This window comes from Sinohyriopsis cumingii, chromosome 16 (assembly GCF_028554795.1).
Source record: "Sinohyriopsis cumingii isolate HCF-2022 chromosome 16, ASM2855479v2, whole genome shotgun sequence".
NCBI lineage: Eukaryota > Metazoa > Mollusca > Bivalvia > Unionida > Unionidae > Sinohyriopsis > Sinohyriopsis cumingii.
This window is the reverse complement of record NC_142976.1, coordinates 99702921-99727343: the sequence shown is the minus strand read 5'-3', so window position 1 is coordinate 99727343 and position 24423 is coordinate 99702921. Positions and strand designations below refer to the sequence as shown.

Below are 24423 nucleotides of genomic sequence, written 5' to 3'. Positions count from 1 at the left end.
CAAGAGTCAATTATGACAGTCCATTAGCAATATGGGACATTACTTAACCATATCTTCAAACGACAAGAGTCACAATTATGACAGTCCATTAGCATTATGGGACATTACCTAACCATATCTTCAAATGACAAGAGTCAATTATAACAGTCCATTAGCATTTTGGGACATTACTTAACCATATCTTCAAACGACAAGAGTCACAATTATGACAGTCCATTAGCATTATGGGACATTACCTAACCATATCTTGAAATGACAAGAGTCAATTATGACAGTCCATTAGCAATATGGGACATTACTTAACCATATCTTCAAACGACAAGAGTCACAATTATGACAGTCCATTAGCATTATGGGACATTACCTAACCATATCTTCAAATGCCAAGAGTCACAATTATGACAGTCCATTAGCATTATGGGACATTACCTAACCATAACTTCAAATGACAAGAGTCACAATTATGACAGTCCATTAGCATTATGGGACATTACACAATCATATCTTCAAATGACAAGAGTCACAATTATGACAGCCCATTAGCAATACCTAAATCGTCTTGTTTCTGACACATTTTCTCAAGACATTCTCAAGATAAAAAGAATCACAGCTTCTCTAATAAAGCTGGAGCATAATTTTGTTTGTTATCACAACCATGAATGTCACATTGTCCATTCTGACATTGCATCCCAAAATTTCTTCATTCAGATAAGTAATCTGGCACTGTAGTCGGACATTCACATTCCATAACACATTTCAAATTTCATACTCATAAATATAAAAAAATGGCGAGTGCAAGCATTTTAACTTCAAAAAAATGAAATGACTCTCCTGTAACTTTACTTACTCAACCCTGTATCCATTAAAGTCGAAGTTTTGCTCATGGTGCCAATCGCTGAAGCGATCCTCCTGGTCATATTCCTCCATTGGTGGCTCAACCAGATCCAATTCCTCAAGGTCCTCTGCAACCTGACAAATGTAAATATAAGCACTGTCACATTAGTGTTCCAAATTATTTTACTTGCTCAATTACTGATCAATCAAAGTTACAAATAACCTTTTAAACGAATTCATAAAGTGTTGTCTTTTGACAAGACTTTTGGTCCAGGATTTGTCATTATTATGTGCAGGTCATGTGACTGCTTTAATTATGTTTATTTGGCTTATTCCCTCACAGACTTTCAAGGCTTATACGTGTCTATGCGGACCTAGTTATGCCAATAACTCAAAGCTGCACCATGTCCACACAGACCTAGTTATGCCAGTAACTCAAAGCTGCACCATGTCCACACAGACCTAGTTATGCCAGTAACTCAAAGCTACACCATGTCCTCACAGACCTAGTTCTGCCAATAAATCAAAGCTACACCATGTCCTCACAGACCTAGTTATGCCAATAACTCAAAGCTACACCATGTCCTCACAGACCTAGTTATGCCAATAACTCAAAGCTGCACCATGTCCACACAGACCTAATTATACCAGTAACTCAAAGCTACACCATGTCCACACAGACCTAGTTACGCAATAACTCAAAGCTACACCATGTCCACACAGACCTAGTTATGCCAATAACTCAAAGCTACACCATGTCCACACAGACCTAGTTATGCCAGTAACTAAAAGCTACACCAAAATGCTGCTTACCTATATGTCCTACTAACAGTTCTTTCTTGCCTACTGGGTACAGACATCCTAATTAGTTCTTCAATAATAATAAAAGCATGTTCATACAATTATCCATTCAGGAGGGGAAACAATAACAAGATGGCCACTGTAGCAGCTATAGTGGATGTCTGAGGAGCACATTTTTACTCATTACCAAGTAGACTATGCAATGCATGTGTGCAAAATGTCTTGGTAGTGCTCCATTTAGTTGAAGAGGATTAGTGATAACAAACTTCTGTTCCCAGTCCAAGCTGATTATTCCCTCCTACAAATTAGTATTGGAGGGCTAGAAATGAGAAGAACTAGACCCAGGTGTAACTCTTTAGTCACAGATAACATACAAAATAACATGTTATTTTGACTTGGACCTTTAGCCAATGATATCAGGGCATGTTGGAAGGATGGAATCTTTTAAAATTATTTAAATTTATGATTTATTTTTAAAATTCCGAAAAAGCTAGATTTCAATAACAGTAATATATTACCTCCAACTACTGAATTTAGGAAGGTGGCTGATGGCCTAAACAAATATGTATAGAAAACTACCGTACTAACCCATACGTAAAGAAATGCTCACCACTGTAAGCTGAGAGATGGTTGGGCCACATGTACTATGACTACCAGACCAAAAATTAAATGATTCTCTCTGATGTGCCAAAAATCAAAGGAGGAGAAGGTACTATGAGATTGCCTGAACACAGCTCTCCCAAATTCATCCAAAGAGCAGTGATTCAAACAGCCCATGATTCAGCAATAACACCAGCTTCATGCAGTTTAATTCTTATGATATTTCCCCCTCAGTGTTAGACTGATAAATTGTCAAGACAGTGAGAACAATAAAGAGTGGTCACTAAAATATCCCATAATAGGTTGGAAGATATACTTCAAACCCTTTTGTTTTTTCAGAACAAGCCAAGTAAAACCTTAGGGTCCTATTGAGCAAAGGAACCTATCTTGACCTTAGGGTCCTATTGAGCAAAGGAACCTATCTTGACCTTAGGGTCCTATTGAGCAAAGGAACCTATCTTGACCTTAGGGTCCTATTGAGCAAAGGAACCTATCTTGACCTTAGGGTCCTATTGAGCAAAGGAACCTATCTTGACCTTAGGGTCCTATTGAGCAAAGGAACCTATGTTGACAATCCCAAGCACAGACAGAGGATCACAATATGAAGTAAAGCTAACAATAAACAACCCTTTTCCACTGACAAGACTAGAAGCTCACTCCTTCTCCTCACTGATGCCAAGAGTAAAATTCACAATGCAAGCTTCACTCAAAGGTCAATTAGGGGATTTTGACAGTGCCCAAAGAATACATGGAAGATTCCAACTAGACATTAGAGATCTACAGGTCCCTGAATCTCGAAATACCTGATGATATCAGAAAGATGAGGATTCAACTAAAGGCAGAACTCCTAGATAACTACCCTCAAAAAAGGACAGGTATCACTTTGCATAAAAAACACTAGAAACCAAACATATCCTATGACTTGATAATGCAGCTGACAACTTTATTTGAAAACTAGTCGTGGCGGATTGACTTCACAAGATGAAGTAAATGTGAGTGTGAAGAATCTAAGGGATTTTATGGAGGAGAAAACCCCTGAACAGCCCCATCCAGGTCTTGTCTACCAACAAGATGAGTAGATTACTGAATCACATATGAGCTGAGCAGTGGAGATCCTGACTCGAGGTACCTGCAGAATTATTTTTAAAGGTGGTAAGGTATATGCATACAGATGATCCCACTCAACACCAGAAGCGTCCACTGCTCCAGGCCCTCGGATCTGGTACTGGAGAGACATAAAAAGGAAGCCTGTTGGAGAAGTTACTCTGCTACTGACTGGTGCTAAGACCATTTTATGAGAACTACAGAACACCCTCTGGACAGAAGTGTCCTCTGGCCCAGAATATGGCAAACTTGGCAAGTGATCTTCTCCAAGGCTATCCAACAGAGGTGGTTCCAGACTTTCACCCACAGAGAAGGAACATGTGTACCTCCCACTACTATTGATGTGTTGTCTGAGGCTACAATAATGCAGTAACTCCTTATGAATTTGACATTTCCCTTAAGGCTCGAAATATTACCCTCATTTCCAAGGTTTTATATGATGGGTCACTTCTTCCTGGGACCAAATTCCCTCCAAAATTACAGGTGGTTCCAGGTGAGCACATCATCCATATGCTGCTGCAATGGAGTAAAAGAAGGAATGCGGTTCAGGGGTGTGAATTGGGAATCTGGTCGGAACACACATGGTGGTGAAAATTAGAACTCTGGAGAACTGAGATGATACAGACGGTCTTGTGCAGTCTCCAGTTTACAGAAGCATGAATTGGACAGAACAAAAGTAAACCCATCATGAGGGACAGAATATGGCCCATCCTGTCCTGAGGAACACAAACTCTCCCTAGGCCGATGAGGAAACTCTTTCCTCACATATGAAGTCTTGAGATGGGGTGAGATCCCACTTCTCGAGGTTTGGGATAAAACCAAGATGGTTCACTGCTGACTAGAAGAGGGACAGGTCCTTCAGAAGATAACATCTGAGAACACTGCACATCAACCAACGATGGGAATGACTAAGGACCTCAAGTCTGCTGCACCCTGCTCAAGTCACCTTGGTAAAAGTTCTATCAGAATGTTAAAGGAAGAACTTGAAAATGGAATACCTTCTAGTCAAGACAAAACTATGAAGTATATTTTTAGAATTGATTTTGCTGTGCACAAATCATTTTTCTTCTTTCATTCACAATAACCTTGACTTTTGACTCCAAAATCAATTGAGTTCCCCTTACCTCATATGCAAAGCATCCACAAAGTTTTGTAACCTCAGACGTTGGTTAGCTGAAGTTATTAAATGTACAGTGACGTAGACCTTTGACCCTAAATGCACAGTGACCTAGACCTTTGACCCTAAAATCAGACTGGTTCTTATTTTACAAGTGCAAGCCATCCACAAAGTCTGGCCATGGTCTATGGTGTAGAAGTATTATTATGGCGTGGGCCAACCACAAAGTTTAGCAACCACAGATGATGGTGAACTCAAATTATTGTGAACACCATTTTCCTCTTTAACCTCCAACCCTACAATCCACTGGTTTGTTCTTTAAAACAAATACAAGCTGCCAACAAATTCTGGTAACTGTTAATAGAAGGGAACTTGAGTTATTGTGCAGAAACGAAATTGGTACCCGACAGACACGCATACAGCATCATAATGGGCAGGTGTATACAAAATTCCAATTTGCTGCACTTTGCAGGAGAGAGGTTATCTTACTGTTTGTACCTTGACATACATACGAAAATTCAACAGCACTATACCTTGACATACATACTAAAATTCAACAGCACTATACCTTGACATACATACTGAAATTCAATAGTACTGTACCTGAACATACTAAAATTCAATAGTACTATACCATGGCATATATACTAAAATCCAATAGTACTGTACCTTGACATACATAATAAAATTCAATAGTACTGTACCTTGACATACATTCTAAAATTCAATAGTACTGAACCTTGACATACATACTAAATTCAATAGTACTGAGAGGCTATATGTATTAATTTTAAGTCCGAGTTTCCACATTTAGCCAACCAAAAGAGACCCATCCAAGGTCAACTTCTTGGTGACTGGTTGACAAACAAAATTTCATCTGCATCAAGACAAGTACGTGATACAAATCTTCAACAGGGCATTCTGAAGACTGCAACTTACAATATCCATATCTGGCATTTCAGTCAAGTCATAGCTCAAAACCTCAGCATATTTCCTGTAAAGATAAAAAGATAAAAGAGAAGAGATGGTAAACCTCTGCAAAACATAAATTTCAACAATATTTAAAGGTTTTTCAGATAGACCAAAAATTAAAATAAATAAGAGTAAAAGCAAGACTGCTCTAAACCAAGTGATAACAATTGACTATAAATTTCAACTTGCTACTACAAACTGTCTAAACCAAGCGATAACAATGGACTATAAATTTCAACTTGCTACTAAAACACGTCTCCTACTGTCTAAACCAAGTGATAACAATGGACTATAAATTTCAACTTGCTACTTAAACACGTCTCCTACTGTCTAAACCAAGTGATAACAATGGACTATAAATTTCAACTTGCTACTAAAATACATGTCTCATACTGTCTAGACCAGGTGATAACCATTGTCTACAAATTTCAACTTGCTACTAAAACACGTCTCCTACTGTCTAAACCAAGTGATAACAATGGACTATAAATTTCAACTTGCTACTAAAATATGTCTCATACTGTCCAGACCAAGTGATAAAAATGACTACAAATTTCAACTTGCTACTAAAACACGTGTCTCATACTGTCACTAGAATTATTTTAGGAGAGATTCAACTGACATGCCAAAAAGGAATGACAAGTATATAAAAATTGGCAGTACAAAAGTGAAAAGAAACAGAAGCATCCAGATCCTTGAAGTCTGAACATAAACCTTAATGTTATGGGCAGATCATAAATGGATGCAGTTTAAAACCATATGAAAATAAAGAGTTGACAGATCACAAATGTTTCCAAACTCTGACATGGGGGCAAAGTCCCAAGGGCTAAGGATAAATCCCAGAGTCATCAATTGCTGATGGTTAAATTTGTCTTTTCATGCCTATTAAGTATACATAAGGTCACAGCTTCAGGTTCCCAACAGTTCATTAACTGACCCGGTAGCCAAGTTCTTGGGGGACATGAAAAGACCTTATTCATAGATCTCTTGTCATTAATCACATACTTTAATTCTACGATATGTAAGACATACATGTCAGGACATTTTTTAAAAAATTTAAACAAAATCACCCCCACACCCAGATGTGCAAGCAAGGTTGTGGAAGTGTTGGCATAAACTACACCCATTGAGCTATGACTGACCCCCAATTTATTTTCAAGCTCTAACAGTGTAGAAACATTACACAGGTATGTATAGGGGCCCCGAATGGCTGAGTGGTCTAAAGCACTCTCCGTTACGGATCACTGCCATCTCACCTCTGCCTGTGTGGGTTCGAGTCAAGGATTCGGCCAATGTGGGTTTGTGAGAAAGCTTGCCAGTAGCTTCTCATGGGTCGGTGGTTCTTCCCAGGCTTTTCCCTGGTTCTTCCTCCACCATTAATACTGGCCGCCATGCATAGCCTATCGTGTGCTGAAAAATGGCGTTAAACCATATAACAACAACAACAGGTATGTATATTGTGTATACTCATAAATATGTATGAATGGATGGAGATCCTGTATGCACAAGAATAACAATCACTTACATCTGATCATCTTATCATGTGTGTTTAAAATATCACTGTTATAAAGTTCATTTTTGTCAAATCCTAAGAAATAAATTTTCAGACTTAGTAATATTAAAATTTCCAAGTCAAACAAAGGTTGTAACTGCATGAAAAAGTGACAACACAACAGTGAATACAATACGACCATCTATGGTCCTGATATTCATTATGCATTTTATATTCACCTACTATATACAGACATGATTTTGGTGTTCCATAAAAAAAAAGCTGAAATTCTGTTATGGGGGTTTGTGGGTCCTTCTCTAACTGGGTCTTGAGGGTCAGTGTCCCCGATCCGGGGCACTCTTAAAAAAGTGCTCCTGGTGCAATGTATGATCATAAAATCAACCAAAATAATCATTTGAAAAACTAATAAACTTACCAAAAATGTTCAACTTGACTTCAATAATTTCACAATATTTATAGTCACATGAACTTGTTCTCCAATACTATTGATGCTGAAGTTATTTCATGTGCATGTCAGTGTTCACATCATAATTAAGTCACAATAATTTCTCAATTTTTGCAGCAAATATATTATCATTATCTCTTTTCATAACAAATCTGTAAAATAAACACCCAAGTACATCAACTATATACAAATAATCCCATACATTCACTTGTCTTTTTCTCCAATGGACACAACCTGTTGATATGCCAGTCGAGCTCTTTTTGTGGCTTTGGCAAAGATTTCTTTAGTCTTCCTTTCTGTCACCACTGATTTTTTTGGCTCATTGTACAATCATTTCTTTTCCTGCTCAATGAGAGCCTTTTTCCTCTCAAGCCGGTGCTTGTACTGGCAATATGCAGTGTGCATATCCTGACAGAGGGCTACATCTGTTCTCTCATGCAAGAAATCTTTCTTCTTATAGTAATTAACTGCACTTTCTCCAGATGCCTTCTGAGCTTAAATTTTTCTATATGCAGCTTCTTTTATAGATGCTGTTCCAAACTCTTCCAACCATGATTACTGTAAAGCTGAGGTCATAAAATGCCAGTCCTCTAGCATTCAGTTTTCTTATAAACAGACCAACTAAATTTCTGTCAGCGTTTCACTCCAGCCATTTCCATACATTTTTCTAAACCTATATCTTACCTTTTCGTTTCATGGTCTCTTTTAGCAACTTGAGATGCCATGTTTTGCAAGCATGCTTCTTCTTTCCACTGCCATCAGTTTCCATACACAAAGCATAGAGCATAATCTGAGCTGTGATGAAAACATGTGATAGCTATCTTTTGAACTATTTTCCCTACCTTTATAAAAGAATATCATCGATTACTACTCTCTATGTCTGTGATAGTGATCAACAATATTCTAAAGTGCAATCAAATGTATCTAACGATAATCTAATTCAATGAAAACAGCACATCTGGCAACTAAAAAAATTAGGAGCTTGTCAATTCAATAAAAACATCACATCTGGCAACTAAAACAAATGTAGGAGCTTGTGCTGTTGTTTGCTGCTTTCTGCCCTGAAATCAGTGGTGTCCATTACTGTTACATATTTATGAGAGAGTATAAATGATGTAAAGGTTAACTTAACATTTTTTATAAAAGAACATGCAGAAATGCTTTCACACAATCCCATCAAAATTAACAGTTTGAGCATAACATGTTACCAAGAGTGAATACAAGATATACACACTGAACAATACTGACATTGTAATTTTAAGGAAAAGCATATGTTCCTGCAAGATGCTCATGCTGCATGGAAAATAAGTTGTCATACATACATACGGATGTGTTTTGGGAAAATAAAGAACTCAAGATTGAGACAGAAGTGTGGCAGTGCACGGCTCCATAAAAGGGGCCTCAACGAAAAGTGTGTGTGTGTGTGTCTTATGGATGAAAACCATGTAAACTCATGGAATCAAACTGTGAAGTGATATTCAGATCCGGATACAAGTGGCAAAACTGACTTGGGCCAGTTCCTAATATAGTGCAATAATAGAACTGTACAATTAAAAGAGAGCTGAACAACAGGATTTGAATGAATTTCTATTAATCTCATTTAATTTAAATTTGTCTCATCACAGCAGTTAGTTTTAGTGGGAATGTGTGAGTGCGTGCATTATTAGTGTTGTATGTCAATAAATGCAACAATGTATATTTGTCTTCATTCTATGAGTGATTATCACCTGTCCCAAACATTCATTTCCCTTCTTCATTCTATGAATGATTATCACATGTCCCAAACATTCATCCTCCCCTGTCTTTATTCTATGAGTGATTATCACCTGTCCCAAACATCCATCATCCCATCTTCATTCTTAGAGTGATTATCACCTGTCCCAAACATTCATTTCCCTTCTTCATTCTATGAATGATTATCACCTGTCCCAAACATTCATCTTCTCTTCTTCATTCTATAAGTGATTATCACATGTCCCAAACATTCATCCTCCCCTGTCTTTATTCTATGAGTGATTATCACCTGTCCCAAACATTCATCATCCCATCTTCATTCTATGAGTGATTATCACATGTCCCAAACATTCATCTTCCCTTCTTCATTCTATGAGTGATTATCACATGTCCCAAACATTCATCCTCCCCGGTCTTTATTCTATGAGTGATTATCACCTGTGCCAAATATTCATCCTCCCCTGTCTTTATTCTATGAGTGATTATCACCTGTGCCAAATATTCATCCTCCCCTGGCTTTATTCTTGAGTGATTATCATCTGTCCCAAACATTCATCATCCCATCTTCATTATATGAGTGATTATCACCTGTCCCAAACATTCATCATCCCATCTTCATTTTATGAGTGATTATCACCTGTCCCAAACATTCATCTTCCCTGCTTCATTATGAGTGATTATCACCTGTCCCAAACATTCATCCTCTCCATGTCTTTATTCTATGAGTGGTTATCACCTGTCCCAAACGTTCATCATCCTATCTTCATTTTATGAGTGATTATCACCTGTCCCAAACATTCATCTTCCTGTCTTCATTCTATGAATGATTATCACCTGTCCCAAACATTCATCCTCCCCTGTCTTAAATATCTAACTATTGGAGAGTTCATGACAAATGCATAATTAAGAAATCAAACTTGTATTACATTGAAAAGGGATCTTTCAATGAAGAAGGGAAACTATGAAATAAAGTATTAATAATAAGAGCTAAAGATAAGCAGGAGCTAGATGCAGAATGGAAAATCCCACTGTACTAACTGTAGTGGACAGAAAAAGAATGGAAAATCCCACTGTACTAACTGTAGTGGACAGATAAAGAATGGAAAATCACACTGTACTAACTGTAGTGGACAGATAAAGAATGTAAAATCACACTGTACTAACTGCAGTGGACAGAAAAAGAATGGAAAATCACACTCTACTAACTGTAGTGGACAGAAAAAGAATGGAAAATCACTGTACTAACTGTAGTGGACAGAAAAAGAATGGAAAATCCCACTGTACTAACTGTAGTGGACAGAAAAAGAATGGAAAATCACACTGTACTAACTGTAGTGGACAGAAAAAGAATGGAAAATCACACTGTACTAACTGTAGTGGACAGAAAAAGAATGGAAAATCACACTGTACTAACTGTAGTGGACAGAAAAAGAATGGAAAATTTCATTGTACTAGGTGGGAAATTCTAGCAGCTAGTTCTTCAAAATTGATAGGAATCAGTTAGCTGAGCTTAACTGTTAACCAAATCATAAGAATTTATAAAAATCAGATGCAGAGAATAAAAAGTCTAACTCTTCTTGAGTGTCCAACAGAAAACTGGGCAGGATGCTTTATTTTACCCAATCCATCACAAAATGAAAGAAATTATAAATCTAAGTCCTAAATGAAGCTTTCTGTAAAACAAGACATAACTCTTCAAGTGAGAAATACAAATTTGACATTAGCTAAAAGACTTATGGCAACAAAAAAAATCACATGCTTCACACCAGCTGCAGATGGAATGTTAGAATTTCATTGTACAAACCTCATGTAAGGCAGGAAATTGCCTTTGTAGTTATCCTCAATGGCCTTCAAAAAATCCTCATTATTCAGTATTGGACTCCTTACTTCCAGCGGCTGAAAAAATGTTGAAGTTTATATTGTAAGATACATGTGAATCCTTGTGTAAAAATAAACAAAGGTCATACATTATTAGTCATTTGTCCGAAATCTAGCATGTGTCATGTGACACCTAAATGATTTTCACTTAGTTTTAGATTCTTCTGACCTTTACCACCCCATGTGAGATATTTTTACATTTATGTTGGGGTGTATACAAGGTCAGAGAACACTGCCCATGCAAAATTGAAATTAACAGTTCTCCTGACATATAAATATTCCGTCTAGTTGACTACATTCTTTTTAAATATAATCTGTATTTTTACATTGAGAAACCATATACTACTGATGCCGCAGCTGTTCTCTATTTAATCAGGTCCACATAAAAGCCTCTGGTTTAAAAACTTTATCCCAGATAATTTTGATCTTCCAGATTTTTGTCTATATAGTTCAGAATGTGAATAATTCTGATATTCCAGTTTTTGTCTATATAATTCATAATAAAAATTTTTACAAAAAATAATACTTCCACAAAATTCAGAATATTTAGCATCTCCAGGTAACCAACTCGCTTTTTCTGTATCAGCCTTTAGGGTTTCGAAACCTAATCCCTCCTAAATTCATCACTTTTGGATAACAAGTCTTGAGTGTGTACTTCACTCCCTGGCAGATATTTTAAGCAACCTGCATGTTTGTGCTTGTTAGTAAAATTGTTTGAAAAAGAACATTTGAGGTTTAAAAGAATAGGATTTTTACAATTGTTAAAATGTTAAAGCCTTACTAGGTTAAGATAACTGATTATGATAACGTGTAATGGTTAAGATAACTGATTATGATAACATGTAATGGTTAAGATAACTGATTATGATAACATGTGATGGTTAAAATAACTGATTATGATAACATGTAATGGTTAAGTTGTTGTTGGGTTTATGCATGGTGGCCAGTATTAATGGTGGAGGAAGAACCAGGGAAAACCCCGGGAAGAACCACCGACCCACGAGAAGCTACTGGCAAGCTTTCTCACATACCACATTTGCTGAATCCTAGACTCGAACCCACACAGACAGAGGTGAGATGGCAGTGATCTGTAACGGAGAGCGCTTTAGACCACTCGGCCACTCGGGGCCCCATAATGGTTAAGATAACTGATTATGACAACATGTAATGGTTAAGATAACTGATTATGATAACATGTAATGGTTAAGATAACTGATTATGATAACATGTAATGGTTAAGATAACTGATTATGATAACATGTGATGGTTAAAATAACTGATTATGATAACATGTAATGGTTAAGATAACTGATTATGATAACATGTAATGGTTAAGATAACTGATTATGATAACATGTAATGGTTAAGATAACTGATTATGATAATATGTAATGGTTAAGATAACTGATTATGATAACATGTGATGGTTAAAATAACTGATTATGATAACATGTAATGGTTAAGTTGTTGTTGGGTTTATGCATGGTGGCCAGTATTAATGGTGGAGGAAGAACCAGGGAAAACCCCGGGAAGAACCACCGACCCACGAGAAGCTACTGGCAAGCTTTCCCACATACCACATTTGCCGAATCCTAGACTCGAACCCACACAGACAGAGGTGAGATGGCAGTGATCTGTAACGGAGAGCGCTTTAGACCACTCGGCCACTCGGGGCCCCATAATGGTTAAGATAACTGATTATGATAACATGTAATGGTTAAGATAACTGATTATGATAACATGTAATGGTTAAGATAACTGATTATGATAACATGTAATGCTTAAGATAACTGATTATGATAACATGTAATGGTTAAGATAACTGATTATGATAACATGTAATGCTTAAGATAACTGATTATGATAACATGTAATGCTTAAGATAACTGATTATGATAACATGTAATGGTTAAAATAACTGATTATGATAACATGTAATGGTTAAGATAACTGATTATGATAACATGTGATGGTTAAAATAACTGATTATGATAACATGTAATGGTTAAGATAACTGATTATGATAACATGTGATGGTTAAAATAACTGATTATGATAACATGTAATGGTTAAGATAACTGATTATGATAACATGTAATGGTTAAGATAACTGATTATGATAACATGTAATGGTTAAAATAACTGATTATGATAACATGTAATGCTTAAGATAATAGGTCATCATAAAAGGTACAAGCTAAGACAAAACGTGATGATCGTATGTCAAAACAGATATAAAACCCTTGTTTGATGTCCCTACTTCATAACTGAAACACTTTAGGTGTTGTGATTTTACAGTATAGTTAGGAAGGGAATTAAATGGAAACATTGCCATTGGAAAAATGAACAAGGTATTTTTTCATCCCATAGGTTTCTTTCTTTACCTTATTTTTCTTCTTAATCTTTTCTCGAACCATGCTAACAGGGGCATCCAGGTAAATCACCAAATGAGGCTTCCACAGCTCACAGATGGAGTACTTACGTAACTCATGAAGATATTCAAAACCTGTAACGCAGAGAGAACTATTATGACGACTCTATGGTTTTAAGCAAAGGAACAAAAAAGAGCGAAAAAGCAGCAAGCTATGTAAACTTCAACAAATAATTCATTTCCCTATAATACAAAGTGAAAATGTAAAAAGAACTTATGGTATTTTTAATGAAATCCGAGAAATTCCTAGAATTACTAACTGAAGTAAAAAAAATGAATAAAGTTCTGAATAAACTTTAGTGTTATTCCAAATTTCCAATGCTAAAGGTGTTGATGTGCCTGTAGTGGCCTGTAACATACTAATGAACCAATGACCCGAATTGTAATGACTTGTCAAATCTTTTGTTGAATTGCAGTAATATAATCCAAGAGTTCTTTGTTTAAATTCACTATGATTCCAAGTTAATGTCTCTTTCTAAGAATATTATACAGCACTTTGTATGTCCAGAGAATAATAAATAATTTCACCGGAATCAAAATCTGAATTAACAATATAAATGATCTTTTTGCAGATGTTATTGCAGGAATAAATAATTTTTCCAGTAAACAAGGTTATAAAGCCCTCTACATGATCTAGGTCACAATTAGCATTTTCTATTACCAAAAACACCCATTACTTAAATGTAAATAATAATAAATATCTACACAGCTAACTGATCGATACATTTTCTCACTATGCAGGTAGGTTGAAGCAGGACTTGCAAGTCTTTGAATTTTGCCATCCAACTATTATGTGCGTATGGAGGACTCCTGTGTAAGAGATTTTCTGTGTCCCAGTTAAAAAATTGGCACCCAAAATAGGTGTGATTAAGTGTTTCTGAGACCGCTGGTGTACAGGTAAACTGGGATCCAAAAATTACACTTCAAATACCTCAATAGAAATGTCAATGGCCTTGTTAGTCGTAAGCTATAAAAGAACCTCCTATGCAAATAGTGACCGTTTTTAACCATGCTGGTCTTAGCTTTCATAATAAACTTCACCAACAATGCAACAACTTGATGGTGTGACATCACTAATAAAAAAAAAGTAAGCATTAGTTTGCTGCTATTGAAACTAAATTATTTCTTCAATTTATACATTAAAAAGCTGCTGGAATAACCAAAATTTGTGTACAAGCATTGTACTGATGGTTTAAATGTGTCAAGTGTTTTGTTTTTTGTTATACAACATTTTATAAGGAAACATTCTTCATACAACTAACAAAATATTTGTCCACCGGAATCATAGCAAGTTGGGGTGTATTACGAGAACCAACTTGGTCTCCTACAGTAATTAAAAAATTAGACTCACACTGGAAAGAGATGTGAATGTTCAGACTAGTCTATACTGTTTTGCTACTGATTGTTACATATATGCAGGCAAATAAAAGACTGGTAGCTGTACCTTCTTTCCTGAAATAACCCATCTTGAAAAGGGCATCAACCAAAGCCACTTCTCCAAAGACACTTCTGTCCAGGACAACCCCTTGACCTATAATTGGAAAATTAAATTAATAGGATGGAAAATGGAATAGTAGTTCAATACACTGCAACATAATATAACACGTTAAGAGCACATTCTACAACAACAACAATCGTAGATCACAGGCAACAGTCAGGGACAACACTCTTTATAGTATTCCTCATCATCATATATCAAGAATGATGACAGATTACTGACCAATGAGTCTCAATGACACAGATCTTTGGTTAGGACATGCAGTCTTAAGTTAAAATTATTGTGCAAAAACTGTTATTTTCTCATTAGACTTACCAAGGCCTTAAACCCAAAAATCTATAGGTTTCTTTATTACCCTATGTGTAATTCATCCAGAAAATTTGGTCAACTGACTTACTTCTAGTACAAGGGAAGTTATTCTAGAAAGGTCATTTTTCTATGGGCCACCATGTCCATGACTTTTGACCTTTGGACCAACAGATATCTTCCCTACCTGGAGTACAAGCCCAACAAAATCTTTAATTGATGTATTTTGTATAGAACTAAAGTTGTCATGCAAAAACCATTTCTTTTCTTTTAGGGGGCGCTCACAAGTTATTATGTACTTTTGAGAGAGTGATGTATGTATGGTGAAGTCTTTTGCAATTAAAACATCCACAATAGAGATAATGTTGGCATGCTTTTATGCTATATTAATGTAATGTGGATATTTCTTTAGATACTGTACATGATCTAAGTACACTGCTAGCTAAAATGACTGCTCCCTTGTGCTAAAAAATCAGCTAGAATTAGTCTAACGTACACTATCCATAGCAGCTATTGAAATAGGGAAATGAATTTTGCCAGAGTAGAAAATAACAGCTTCTGAAAGCTCAATGAATGAATTACCAAATATATAAAAAGTGTAAAAAGTTAACAGCTCTTTTTTTATACAATTTACTTCTGAAGTTCAGGAAGTGAAAATGACTAAGTGGAGCTGGCACTATTTTGATAGGTGCACATCTGAAGTAAGGCCAAGCTGTATACTCTATAACCTACATTACACCAATCAATCATCATACACCAAAATAAAGGGAATTAAAGGTTCTTTGAATTATACCAAAGAAATACAAGGTCTTTTTTAAATAGCCAGTATAACCAGTGAGGAAAGCCGGAGAAATTCTTTTTCTTTAAAATTCTAACCCTATGCAAAATATGAAACTGTAGAGCACCACCTTAGCAAAAGTGAGCTCCACCTTTGAACCCCCAAATGAAAAGGCTTCTTTTTTGCCTAATGTGGAAATTATCCACAAACTCTGGTGAAGGTATTTGGTTGAGAACTCAAATCCGTGTCCAGAAACCATTTTTCCTCCTTCACTCAAAGTGACCTTTGAAACTTGGTCTTTTGCCTCCAAAATCAATATGTTTAATCAAACCATCTACAAACTTTGATCAAGGTTTGTGACACACAATTCATGCAAGTGTAAAAAGACCATTTTTTAAATAACTTTTTGATCCCAAAATTAATAACCTTCTTTCTAACCCTAATTACAAACCACCTAATGTTTGGTACGATCTGTAATTGTGTGTACACCATTTTTATTCTGCCAAGTGACCCTGACCTCAATTTAATAGGCTTCCTTCCTACCAGAATTATTATTTACATAACATAAATTTATCATAAAATATATAATTGCAGATACTCGTTCAGCAAAAGTATGAACTTGTCAAGGCCACCAGTCAAGGGATATTTTCCAGCCTTGTAATAGTTTAATACTGAAAAGGTAAGAATACATGTAAATGTATAACACATCAGATATGATGCTGGGCTTCACCAATGTCACAAATTTCAAGTTTTTTAAACTTATTGGCAAAATAAACCATATCATCTAGCAATTTTTTGGGCTACAGCACTTTTCACTGTTTAAATCTGTACAGTGTATACGGCCACCCCTTTTGCAGTGGGAACATGGCCTTTTAAGACAGGTGGCCTTTCCAGAGGGGAACTAAATTTTTGTGAGAAGTATATGTAATTTACGTAGTAAGAAAGCTACATACTTCAAAGCATTTAATATCTTCATTTAAAGGTAACATTAATTATTAAAAGTTTCTTCTAGCCTTAAGAATACTTATTTCAACTGAATATACATTAATAGTTCTTATTCTTGGCATAAGCGTGATATGCAAGCAGGTATTGTTGTCATGCACATTGCAAAGCCATTCAAAAACATCATTTAAATCTTGGTACATAATTATCTTTCCATTTGCTTCATTTTCCAATGCTGCTGTATAATCTCCTTATCGGTTACAACATTGTTTATTCAAGTCTTTTCAGCATACCCTGTTTTGTTCAAGTTTAATTTCAATGTGTGTGTTAATCCACAAAATCTATTTTCAGCCTACACTGACCATATTATGATCTTGATAATTACATCCGGTTGTAATCATCAAATATTAGAACTCGACAGATGTGTGAAACTCAAAACTCTATCATAACATTGTTAAGCCCATTTCCTATAAACGTCGGCTTTTACGGATAATGATATAATATTAATCTTGGTGTTACGTGTACTTCAGTCAACACTTCTATCAGTAATGGAAACGTGACACTGGAAGACATGTATCAAAGGTAGAGATAATCTGATTACACCACTCCCTCGATAACTCGCGCACATCGGGGTCCAGAAACATCGACCGCACTATAAGTGAGGCGCGAGTTATCGAGGGACCTATAAAATAAGCCCAAAACCAATAAAGTGACTGACGACATAACGGAGAAATAAGGGGGGGGGGGGTAGGCAGATTATACTGTTGAATACTCACTTTATAATCATTGTGAGATTAACTGTTAATAAATATCTCTTCATAACAGTGTACTTTATTATTTCCTCATAGGACAACATTAATTTCAGGATAAATTACAGTATATTGAGGCGATCATCGAAAACATTATTCCACGTGGTTTCCGTTCGCTTAACATGTGTACCACTTCACACATTGTGTACTACGTCACTAATTATTATGCTGAATTGGATACATTCTAGTTTTATTGTTTGATCCAAATTAGACGTTTTTTTATATACAAAAGATCTACTCTTTTTGAGAAACAGTGTCGATCGAACGATAGATAGATTTGAATGCGATAGAAGTAAAATGGAAAACAAAAAAAAACCAAGGGTTAATCAGTACTAACATATTTAATTGGTCTACAAATTTAAAACAATGTAAATTAGAACAAGTTAATACTTGCCGTTTGTGCCATGCTTGACAAATATCAATTCACTTTTTGAAAAAAAAAGTTGTTATTTTTTGAGTGTGTTACTCCTTGGTTTCTCTGCCGCCGAGCAAAATCCCTCAGATTTATCAACTGCATGAGCTTTACGTAGTCAACATTTTGGGTCTCCAGCCACCTTATGGCAATATCAAAATATTTGATTGCTTCCTGTGCAGAGGGGTGGGGGTGCAGCATCTGCGTCTGCATCACTTTCAGCACTTGTGTTACTCCAGTTATAATAGTCTTCTCCTGCAAATTTGTTCACTATAGCAATAATTATAGTTTCATCTGACATGTATTTGGCTGTGGGGCAATCATTGTCAGCACAAATCCACTCCTCCATTTCATCAAGAGAAACGCCCATCTCAGGACCGTGAGTCTGTACGAATTTCTCCCAAACAGCCTCGGCATTAATGACATCAGTTTCACTGAAACATTAAAAGTCACTATGACTATCATCGTCGTTGTCTCTGTTACTGTTTTGCTTTACGTCAAAGTCAGCTCCAAGCCCCTTAATCCAGCACCCGAGGTCTCTTGTAATCGATTTTTTTTTAATGCAACAAACACTTCCCTAAGTTGTTGATCAAAACAAAGCTGGCATGTACATGTAATTAGGTTCTCAGAGAAGTACTCACGGGTTTCGATGTGACGGTCGATTGACTCTTTTCATGTTTTCAATGAACAGAATATGTTGTGATTATAATGTTTACACTGAAACGGAATTAAAGGATTAGAACGTGACTTTCACACAGGAAGACGTTTAATTGGTGCTTATTTCATTCTCTGTTGCCACCTGTTAGCATTTACCAGAAGTTTTCATTGATCGCTATTTCACCAGACTGTTTATTTACAGTATACTGACAACTGTTTATCATAAAAACTTACATAATATATGATATCTTTAAACAGAGGTCTCGCTAGGATTTTAAAACTGGGTCTTTCTGCCTCTGAATTCAATCACTAAATATCAGTACATTTTCTCACTCAGCCACCAGTCAAAGCCTTTGAACTAGCCGCCTAGCTGTTGCATCATGTTCTTTTTTTTTTTAATGTACTCTTATAAAATGGCAACAGTACATCAAAGAGTCTTTCAGTCACTGAATTCTGTCATTGTAAATATCAGCACAGTTAACTGATCAACACATTTTCCCACAAAGCAGGTGCCTGAAACAGGACCGGCAAATCTCTGAATTTTCCCGCGCACCTATTACATGCGTATGGAGGACTCCCGCCTCAGTGATTTTCTGCGTCCCAGATCAAAAATTGGCGTCCAAATACGCATAATTAAGCGTTTTCGAGATCTCTGAAATTAATTCTTCTTTAGAACTTGCAAATTTCAAAATATGGATTATATTTTTACAGGCATTAATCACCATTTTCGATGATAAAACGAGCAATGTACAGTATCAAGGTTTAATTTATCAATTCTTATTGTAATTTTTTCATGTTCAGCATATTTTAAAGATATTTTAAATGCATTTTCTCTGGAAAAAATCGGGAGCCAAGATGGACACCCCGTAATAAGCAGGATCGCGAGTTATCTGGGCGTGAGTCATTGAGGGAGCGGTGTACTTACCTTACGTCACAATATGAATTAATTATTGGTTCTGGACACATTTTAACCAAAAAGTGGCCACTTGAGAGGGGAACATTTTAATTTTTGTACCAATATGCTGGCTGTTGGTCGGATTAGAGGGGTGGCCATCCTTGAGGGGTACTTTTGAACACAAACTCATCATTGCCAAGGGATTCTGGCAGTAAGAAGTGGGTGGCCGCTTATTTTTTGGGGGGGGATTCAAGACGGAGACTACTATATACAGAATCTTGGGTTTGGGGTGGAGAAATTCAAGGCACCATGAATGGAAGCCACAAACATGGTTATGAAATGCACTGGAATCTATCTACTGTTACATAAAGAATCCTTTGTTCATACTGACAAGTGCATCTTACCAGTGCATTTTTACATTATAATCTGCTTATGCCGACACCTGGCCTGGGTAATGTATGCTGTGATACAATCAGATATTTATGCTAGGGCCTACCGGATTAACTACAATCAATCAAAAAACAAAGGCTGGAACAGGAATGACTACAACTGACCAAATGACTGGGTTTTCTTTTTCTGTTTGAGGATTTTTGTTTTTTTAAATTGTTTTTTTGTCATTGAAACATTAAAGAAAACTGACTGCCTTTGAAGCACTGATAGTTCTGCAAAAAATATTTAGCAATGCAAAAAAATAGTATGAAATCAATGTTCTACAATAATTTTATGTTACTGATGTAATTAACAAAACAGTTGTTGTTGTTGTAGAGTTTAACGCCATTTTCAGCACAAGATAGGCTATACATGAATGGTGGAAGAAGAACCTGGGAAAAACCTGGAAAGAACCACAGACCCACAAGAAGCAATTGGCAAGCTTTCCCACATAACCACCCTGGCCAATCCGAGACTCGAACCCACGCAGAGTGAGATGGCAGTGATCCGTAACGGTGAGAGCTTTAGACCACATGGCCACTTGACGCCCCTAAAAAAAACAGCGTTTGGTCCTCAAAAGTGTGCATTTAGCAGTAACTTCAATAACACATGCACCCTTCATCAAAGCCAGCAGACTATAATCTTCAATAAAAACAAAGCACCTTTCATCAGAGGAAATTCAGCTTTAAAATAAAAACAATGGAATCTGATCGATTCTTACGTCTTCCAAAGTAGTTGGAATACTTTTATTGTGCCATGTCTTAAAAATAACAGAACAAAGATGATATGCTTGCAGGGATGGTCCTGGCTTTTAAAAAGCTGTCGCCAAAATAATCGCCAACCTCAATATTTTGTCGCCAATTTTCAGAAAGTGTCGCCAAAACAAGTAGTGTACATTTTTTGAAGTGTTAATTTAGTCTATTAATGTAACAGGCAATGAAAATTACAAAAGATGGGTTAGTTAATACTTTAATTACAACAAGCATTAACAAAATGTTACAAAGTGTTACATGAAGATCCGTCACGATTTTAGGACTGCCCACTTGTTGAATGCAGTTTCAAAGTCTAATTTTTCATATCTGTACATGCTGATTCTCATTAAATTCTCGAGAGATGAGATGCAGAGCTTATTTCTGATGTCAGTTTTTATGAGGTTCATCTTACTGAATCCACGTTCACAGTCAACAGTGCTGACAGGTGACACCAGTAGTCTCTCAGCAGTCCCACCCCACCGACCACCGCTTTATGGCTAGCTTCACAAAGCTTGTAGTGAATTGCTTCCTAAATCCCAAGAATGATCACTGAATGCTGTATAAATTTTCTCGACAAGCAAAATAGGATCTCCATTCCCACGAATGAAACTTACACGAGTCAACACTTGGCAATATTGGACCGTATATATAAGCATAAATTCACACCCAATTTAGGGATTCTTTCACTCCTGTGTTTTGAGAAATAAATAATTATTATTATTTATGCAAACCTGATTTTTTTTGTGCTATTTCTTGTTGCGGAGTTTAAGTCTCTGCAGCCATAACACGGAATTGATGGCAAAAGGAAAAGATCAATGAGTAAAATGCTGCACTGGTGACAGATATAATTGTGATTGAGATTTTTTCCATTTGCTTTGTATTTATACACAGTGGGTACTTCAAACGTTATCAGTTTTCTATAAAGGTTCAGCGAAACTATTGTATTGGTATATGTAAAAAAAAAAAAAAAAAACACAGCAGGATTACAATTAATTGTATCTGTTCTATTCGCGTCTTCAGAAGTCAGTCAGTTGTAGGTATAGTGCGGTGGCATGATTGACTATCGCAGCCTACAGTACTCAGCCCAGATGTTAGCATACGCAGATTATGATGTAACAATGCACTGTAAAGATGAGGTCATCAATACGAACAAAGGATCGTTTGTGTAACAGATTGATTCCAATGCATTGCTTAGTCAAGTTTGTGGCTTCCAGTCCAAATCCATGAATGTATGTACAAATTAAATAACCAAAAAGTATGTCGCCAAAAACATCGCCAGATGGGATATTTTTGTCGCCAATAAGAGAAAAAAATCGCAATTTGCGACATTGGCAAAGCCCAGGACGATCCCTGTGCTTGTGATAATTAATTTTATCACTGTTGTGAACAATGGTTGTCAATTCTATTCTTTGTGTAATTTGTAGTCCTACAATGCAAGACATATCACATTTGGTTTTGTTTTAGTGCTGTCATACTATCCAAATAATGGCCTTGTATAGCGTGTTCCGATGTCGTTGACATAGGAATGGGTAGTTAAAGTTTCAGGAATATCTCACATCTGGCAGATTACATTGACACACTTCCACTAATTTATGTGTATTAATATACTTACAGTGCTGTCTTTATAATGGCGAAATGAAAATATGACACTAGCAAATGGACGCATTTTCATGTTCCGTTGACATATATTTGAATTTGTTGCAATGCAACGGTAATCGAGGTATGCCAAAGTATGTTTAAGTAGGTTCATGTCGCGGATATGTTTCTTGAACAAAAAGAAACGTTGGTTTACAGTTCCAATAGGCATAACATATTTTTATTCATTTAGTTAAAGAATAATATTTCAACTTAACCCTATTTTAGCATTCCCGGCTTTCATCGCTTTCCAGTCAACTGAAATGTAGACCAACGAAACTTGAAAACAGGTCCATTTCTTTTGTGGAAATTTGAATTTATTAGAGAAAAGACATCAGAGTAAGTAAAGTCTGACTAAAACATTACGATTATACTTTGTAGAAAAGAGCCATTACTGTAGCTGCCAGTTGTGTGAGATATTCCTGAAAATTTTACTTTCATTACGATGTTAGTCGACATCAAAACATACTACACAGCACTGTTAGTTAGGCAGTAAGACCCCCGACGCCCAAAACATAAATATAAGTGTCAAGGTCTTACATGCAGGACAATGTAATTTGGTGATCATTTATAAATCTATAATTTCCATTTATTTTTAAGAAATAACTCACAAGTGTATGTCAAGGATGCTAAGAAATAGGCTGGGGATGCCTGAATTCCAGGACTCCTCATCCTGAAATTCTGTTGAGAGCCCTGCTAAAGGTGTAAATGTACTTTAATACTATAGCATTTCTCTTGGCATTTATATAATGATCTACCAAGGAATAGTTATTGATCTGGTGCAAAATAACTGAATCACCATTTAATAGTATGTATGATGATATTCTGAAAAGACACCTACTGCTGAAAGACTTTCGTCCATTTACCATAAAACAGATAATCACCTGTGTTTAGGAGATGTGCAAGGGCATTGGTATAGTTTCGATACCGCTCCTGATACATTCTAAATTGAGTTTTCGTCAACGATAACACTTTATCTGGATGCTGTTTAGGATCAATGGTAAGGAAATCTTTTAGGTCAAAGCACTGTAGATTCCATGGTAATTGTTCATCTAGCTCGCGCAAATCAAATCCGCTCCATGGTACGGTAAATACATCGTCCATCTGGACGTCTGGGAAGTACCGCATATCGAACAATTCTGCGATCTTTTTGGCAAATTCCGTTTTCCCTACACCGATATTTCCTTCGACCACAATCACTTTAGTGTTATCATTGAACCTCTTTCTGGTATCGTCAATATATTGTGTCCAAATGCCATAACCCCATTTCTCGTAAGGCCAAGGTTTCTTGCGTTGAATTGGTTTGGAACGGACAGAGGTCAAATTCGCAACATGGGTTTGACAACCTATTACGCCTGGTTTAAGAAACGCATTCTTTCTAATCGCACTTAATGTGCATTTTCTTGCCAACGATAATATTCTTGACGTAGATGCGGCCATATCTACGCCGAAACACTCAAAAAGATATGCCACAATTATTCGGCGCTATGACTTCCGATGCCGGAAAAGACAGTGCAACGAAGTCGGAAGAAGGATTGCCTTTATCCATAAATTTGTATATAAAGCGTCTCTGTGATTGTCTTATTCAAGAAGAAATCCGAACTGCTTTCCTGGTACCGGCCTTATCATCCCAATTTTTTTATTATATATAGGTATGGCGATATACTCATTCCTGTCAAAAATTCATACAAACGTCTTGTCATTTTCTTTAGTTATCTTTCCGTTCATTATGTAAAATGAGTTGTCCATTGGAAGAAATATGAATATCATATGATGTCAAACTGCAAATTACAAAATCTGATAATATGATTTGGACTTTTTAGCAGCTCTAGCATTTATAATGATTTCATATGTATTCTTGATTTCATTTTCATTTATCTT

The 24423-nt window shown here is 36.2% G+C and overlaps 1 protein-coding gene across 1 annotated transcript in view; it reads right to left on the bottom strand.

The window, feature by feature from the left end:
* The window catches only part of LOC149781059 (NADH dehydrogenase [ubiquinone] 1 alpha subcomplex subunit 10, mitochondrial-like), a 34047-nt gene extending 9975 nt beyond the window's left edge, over window positions 1-24072 (bottom strand). Inside the window, exons 1-6 of the mRNA XM_089938197.1 lie at window positions 23427-24072; window positions 14874-14960; window positions 13383-13504; window positions 10925-11016; window positions 5396-5450; window positions 848-969 (exon numbers count right to left, since the gene is read on the bottom strand). Coding sequence (XP_089794323.1) covers window positions 848-969; window positions 5396-5450; window positions 10925-11016; window positions 13383-13504; window positions 14874-14960; window positions 23427-23982 — 1034 coding nt within the window. The 5' untranslated portion in view covers window positions 23983-24072. The remainder of the gene's footprint in view (window positions 1-847; window positions 970-5395; window positions 5451-10924; window positions 11017-13382; window positions 13505-14873; window positions 14961-23426) is intronic.
* Between the last annotated feature and the right edge of the window lie 351 nt (window positions 24073-24423).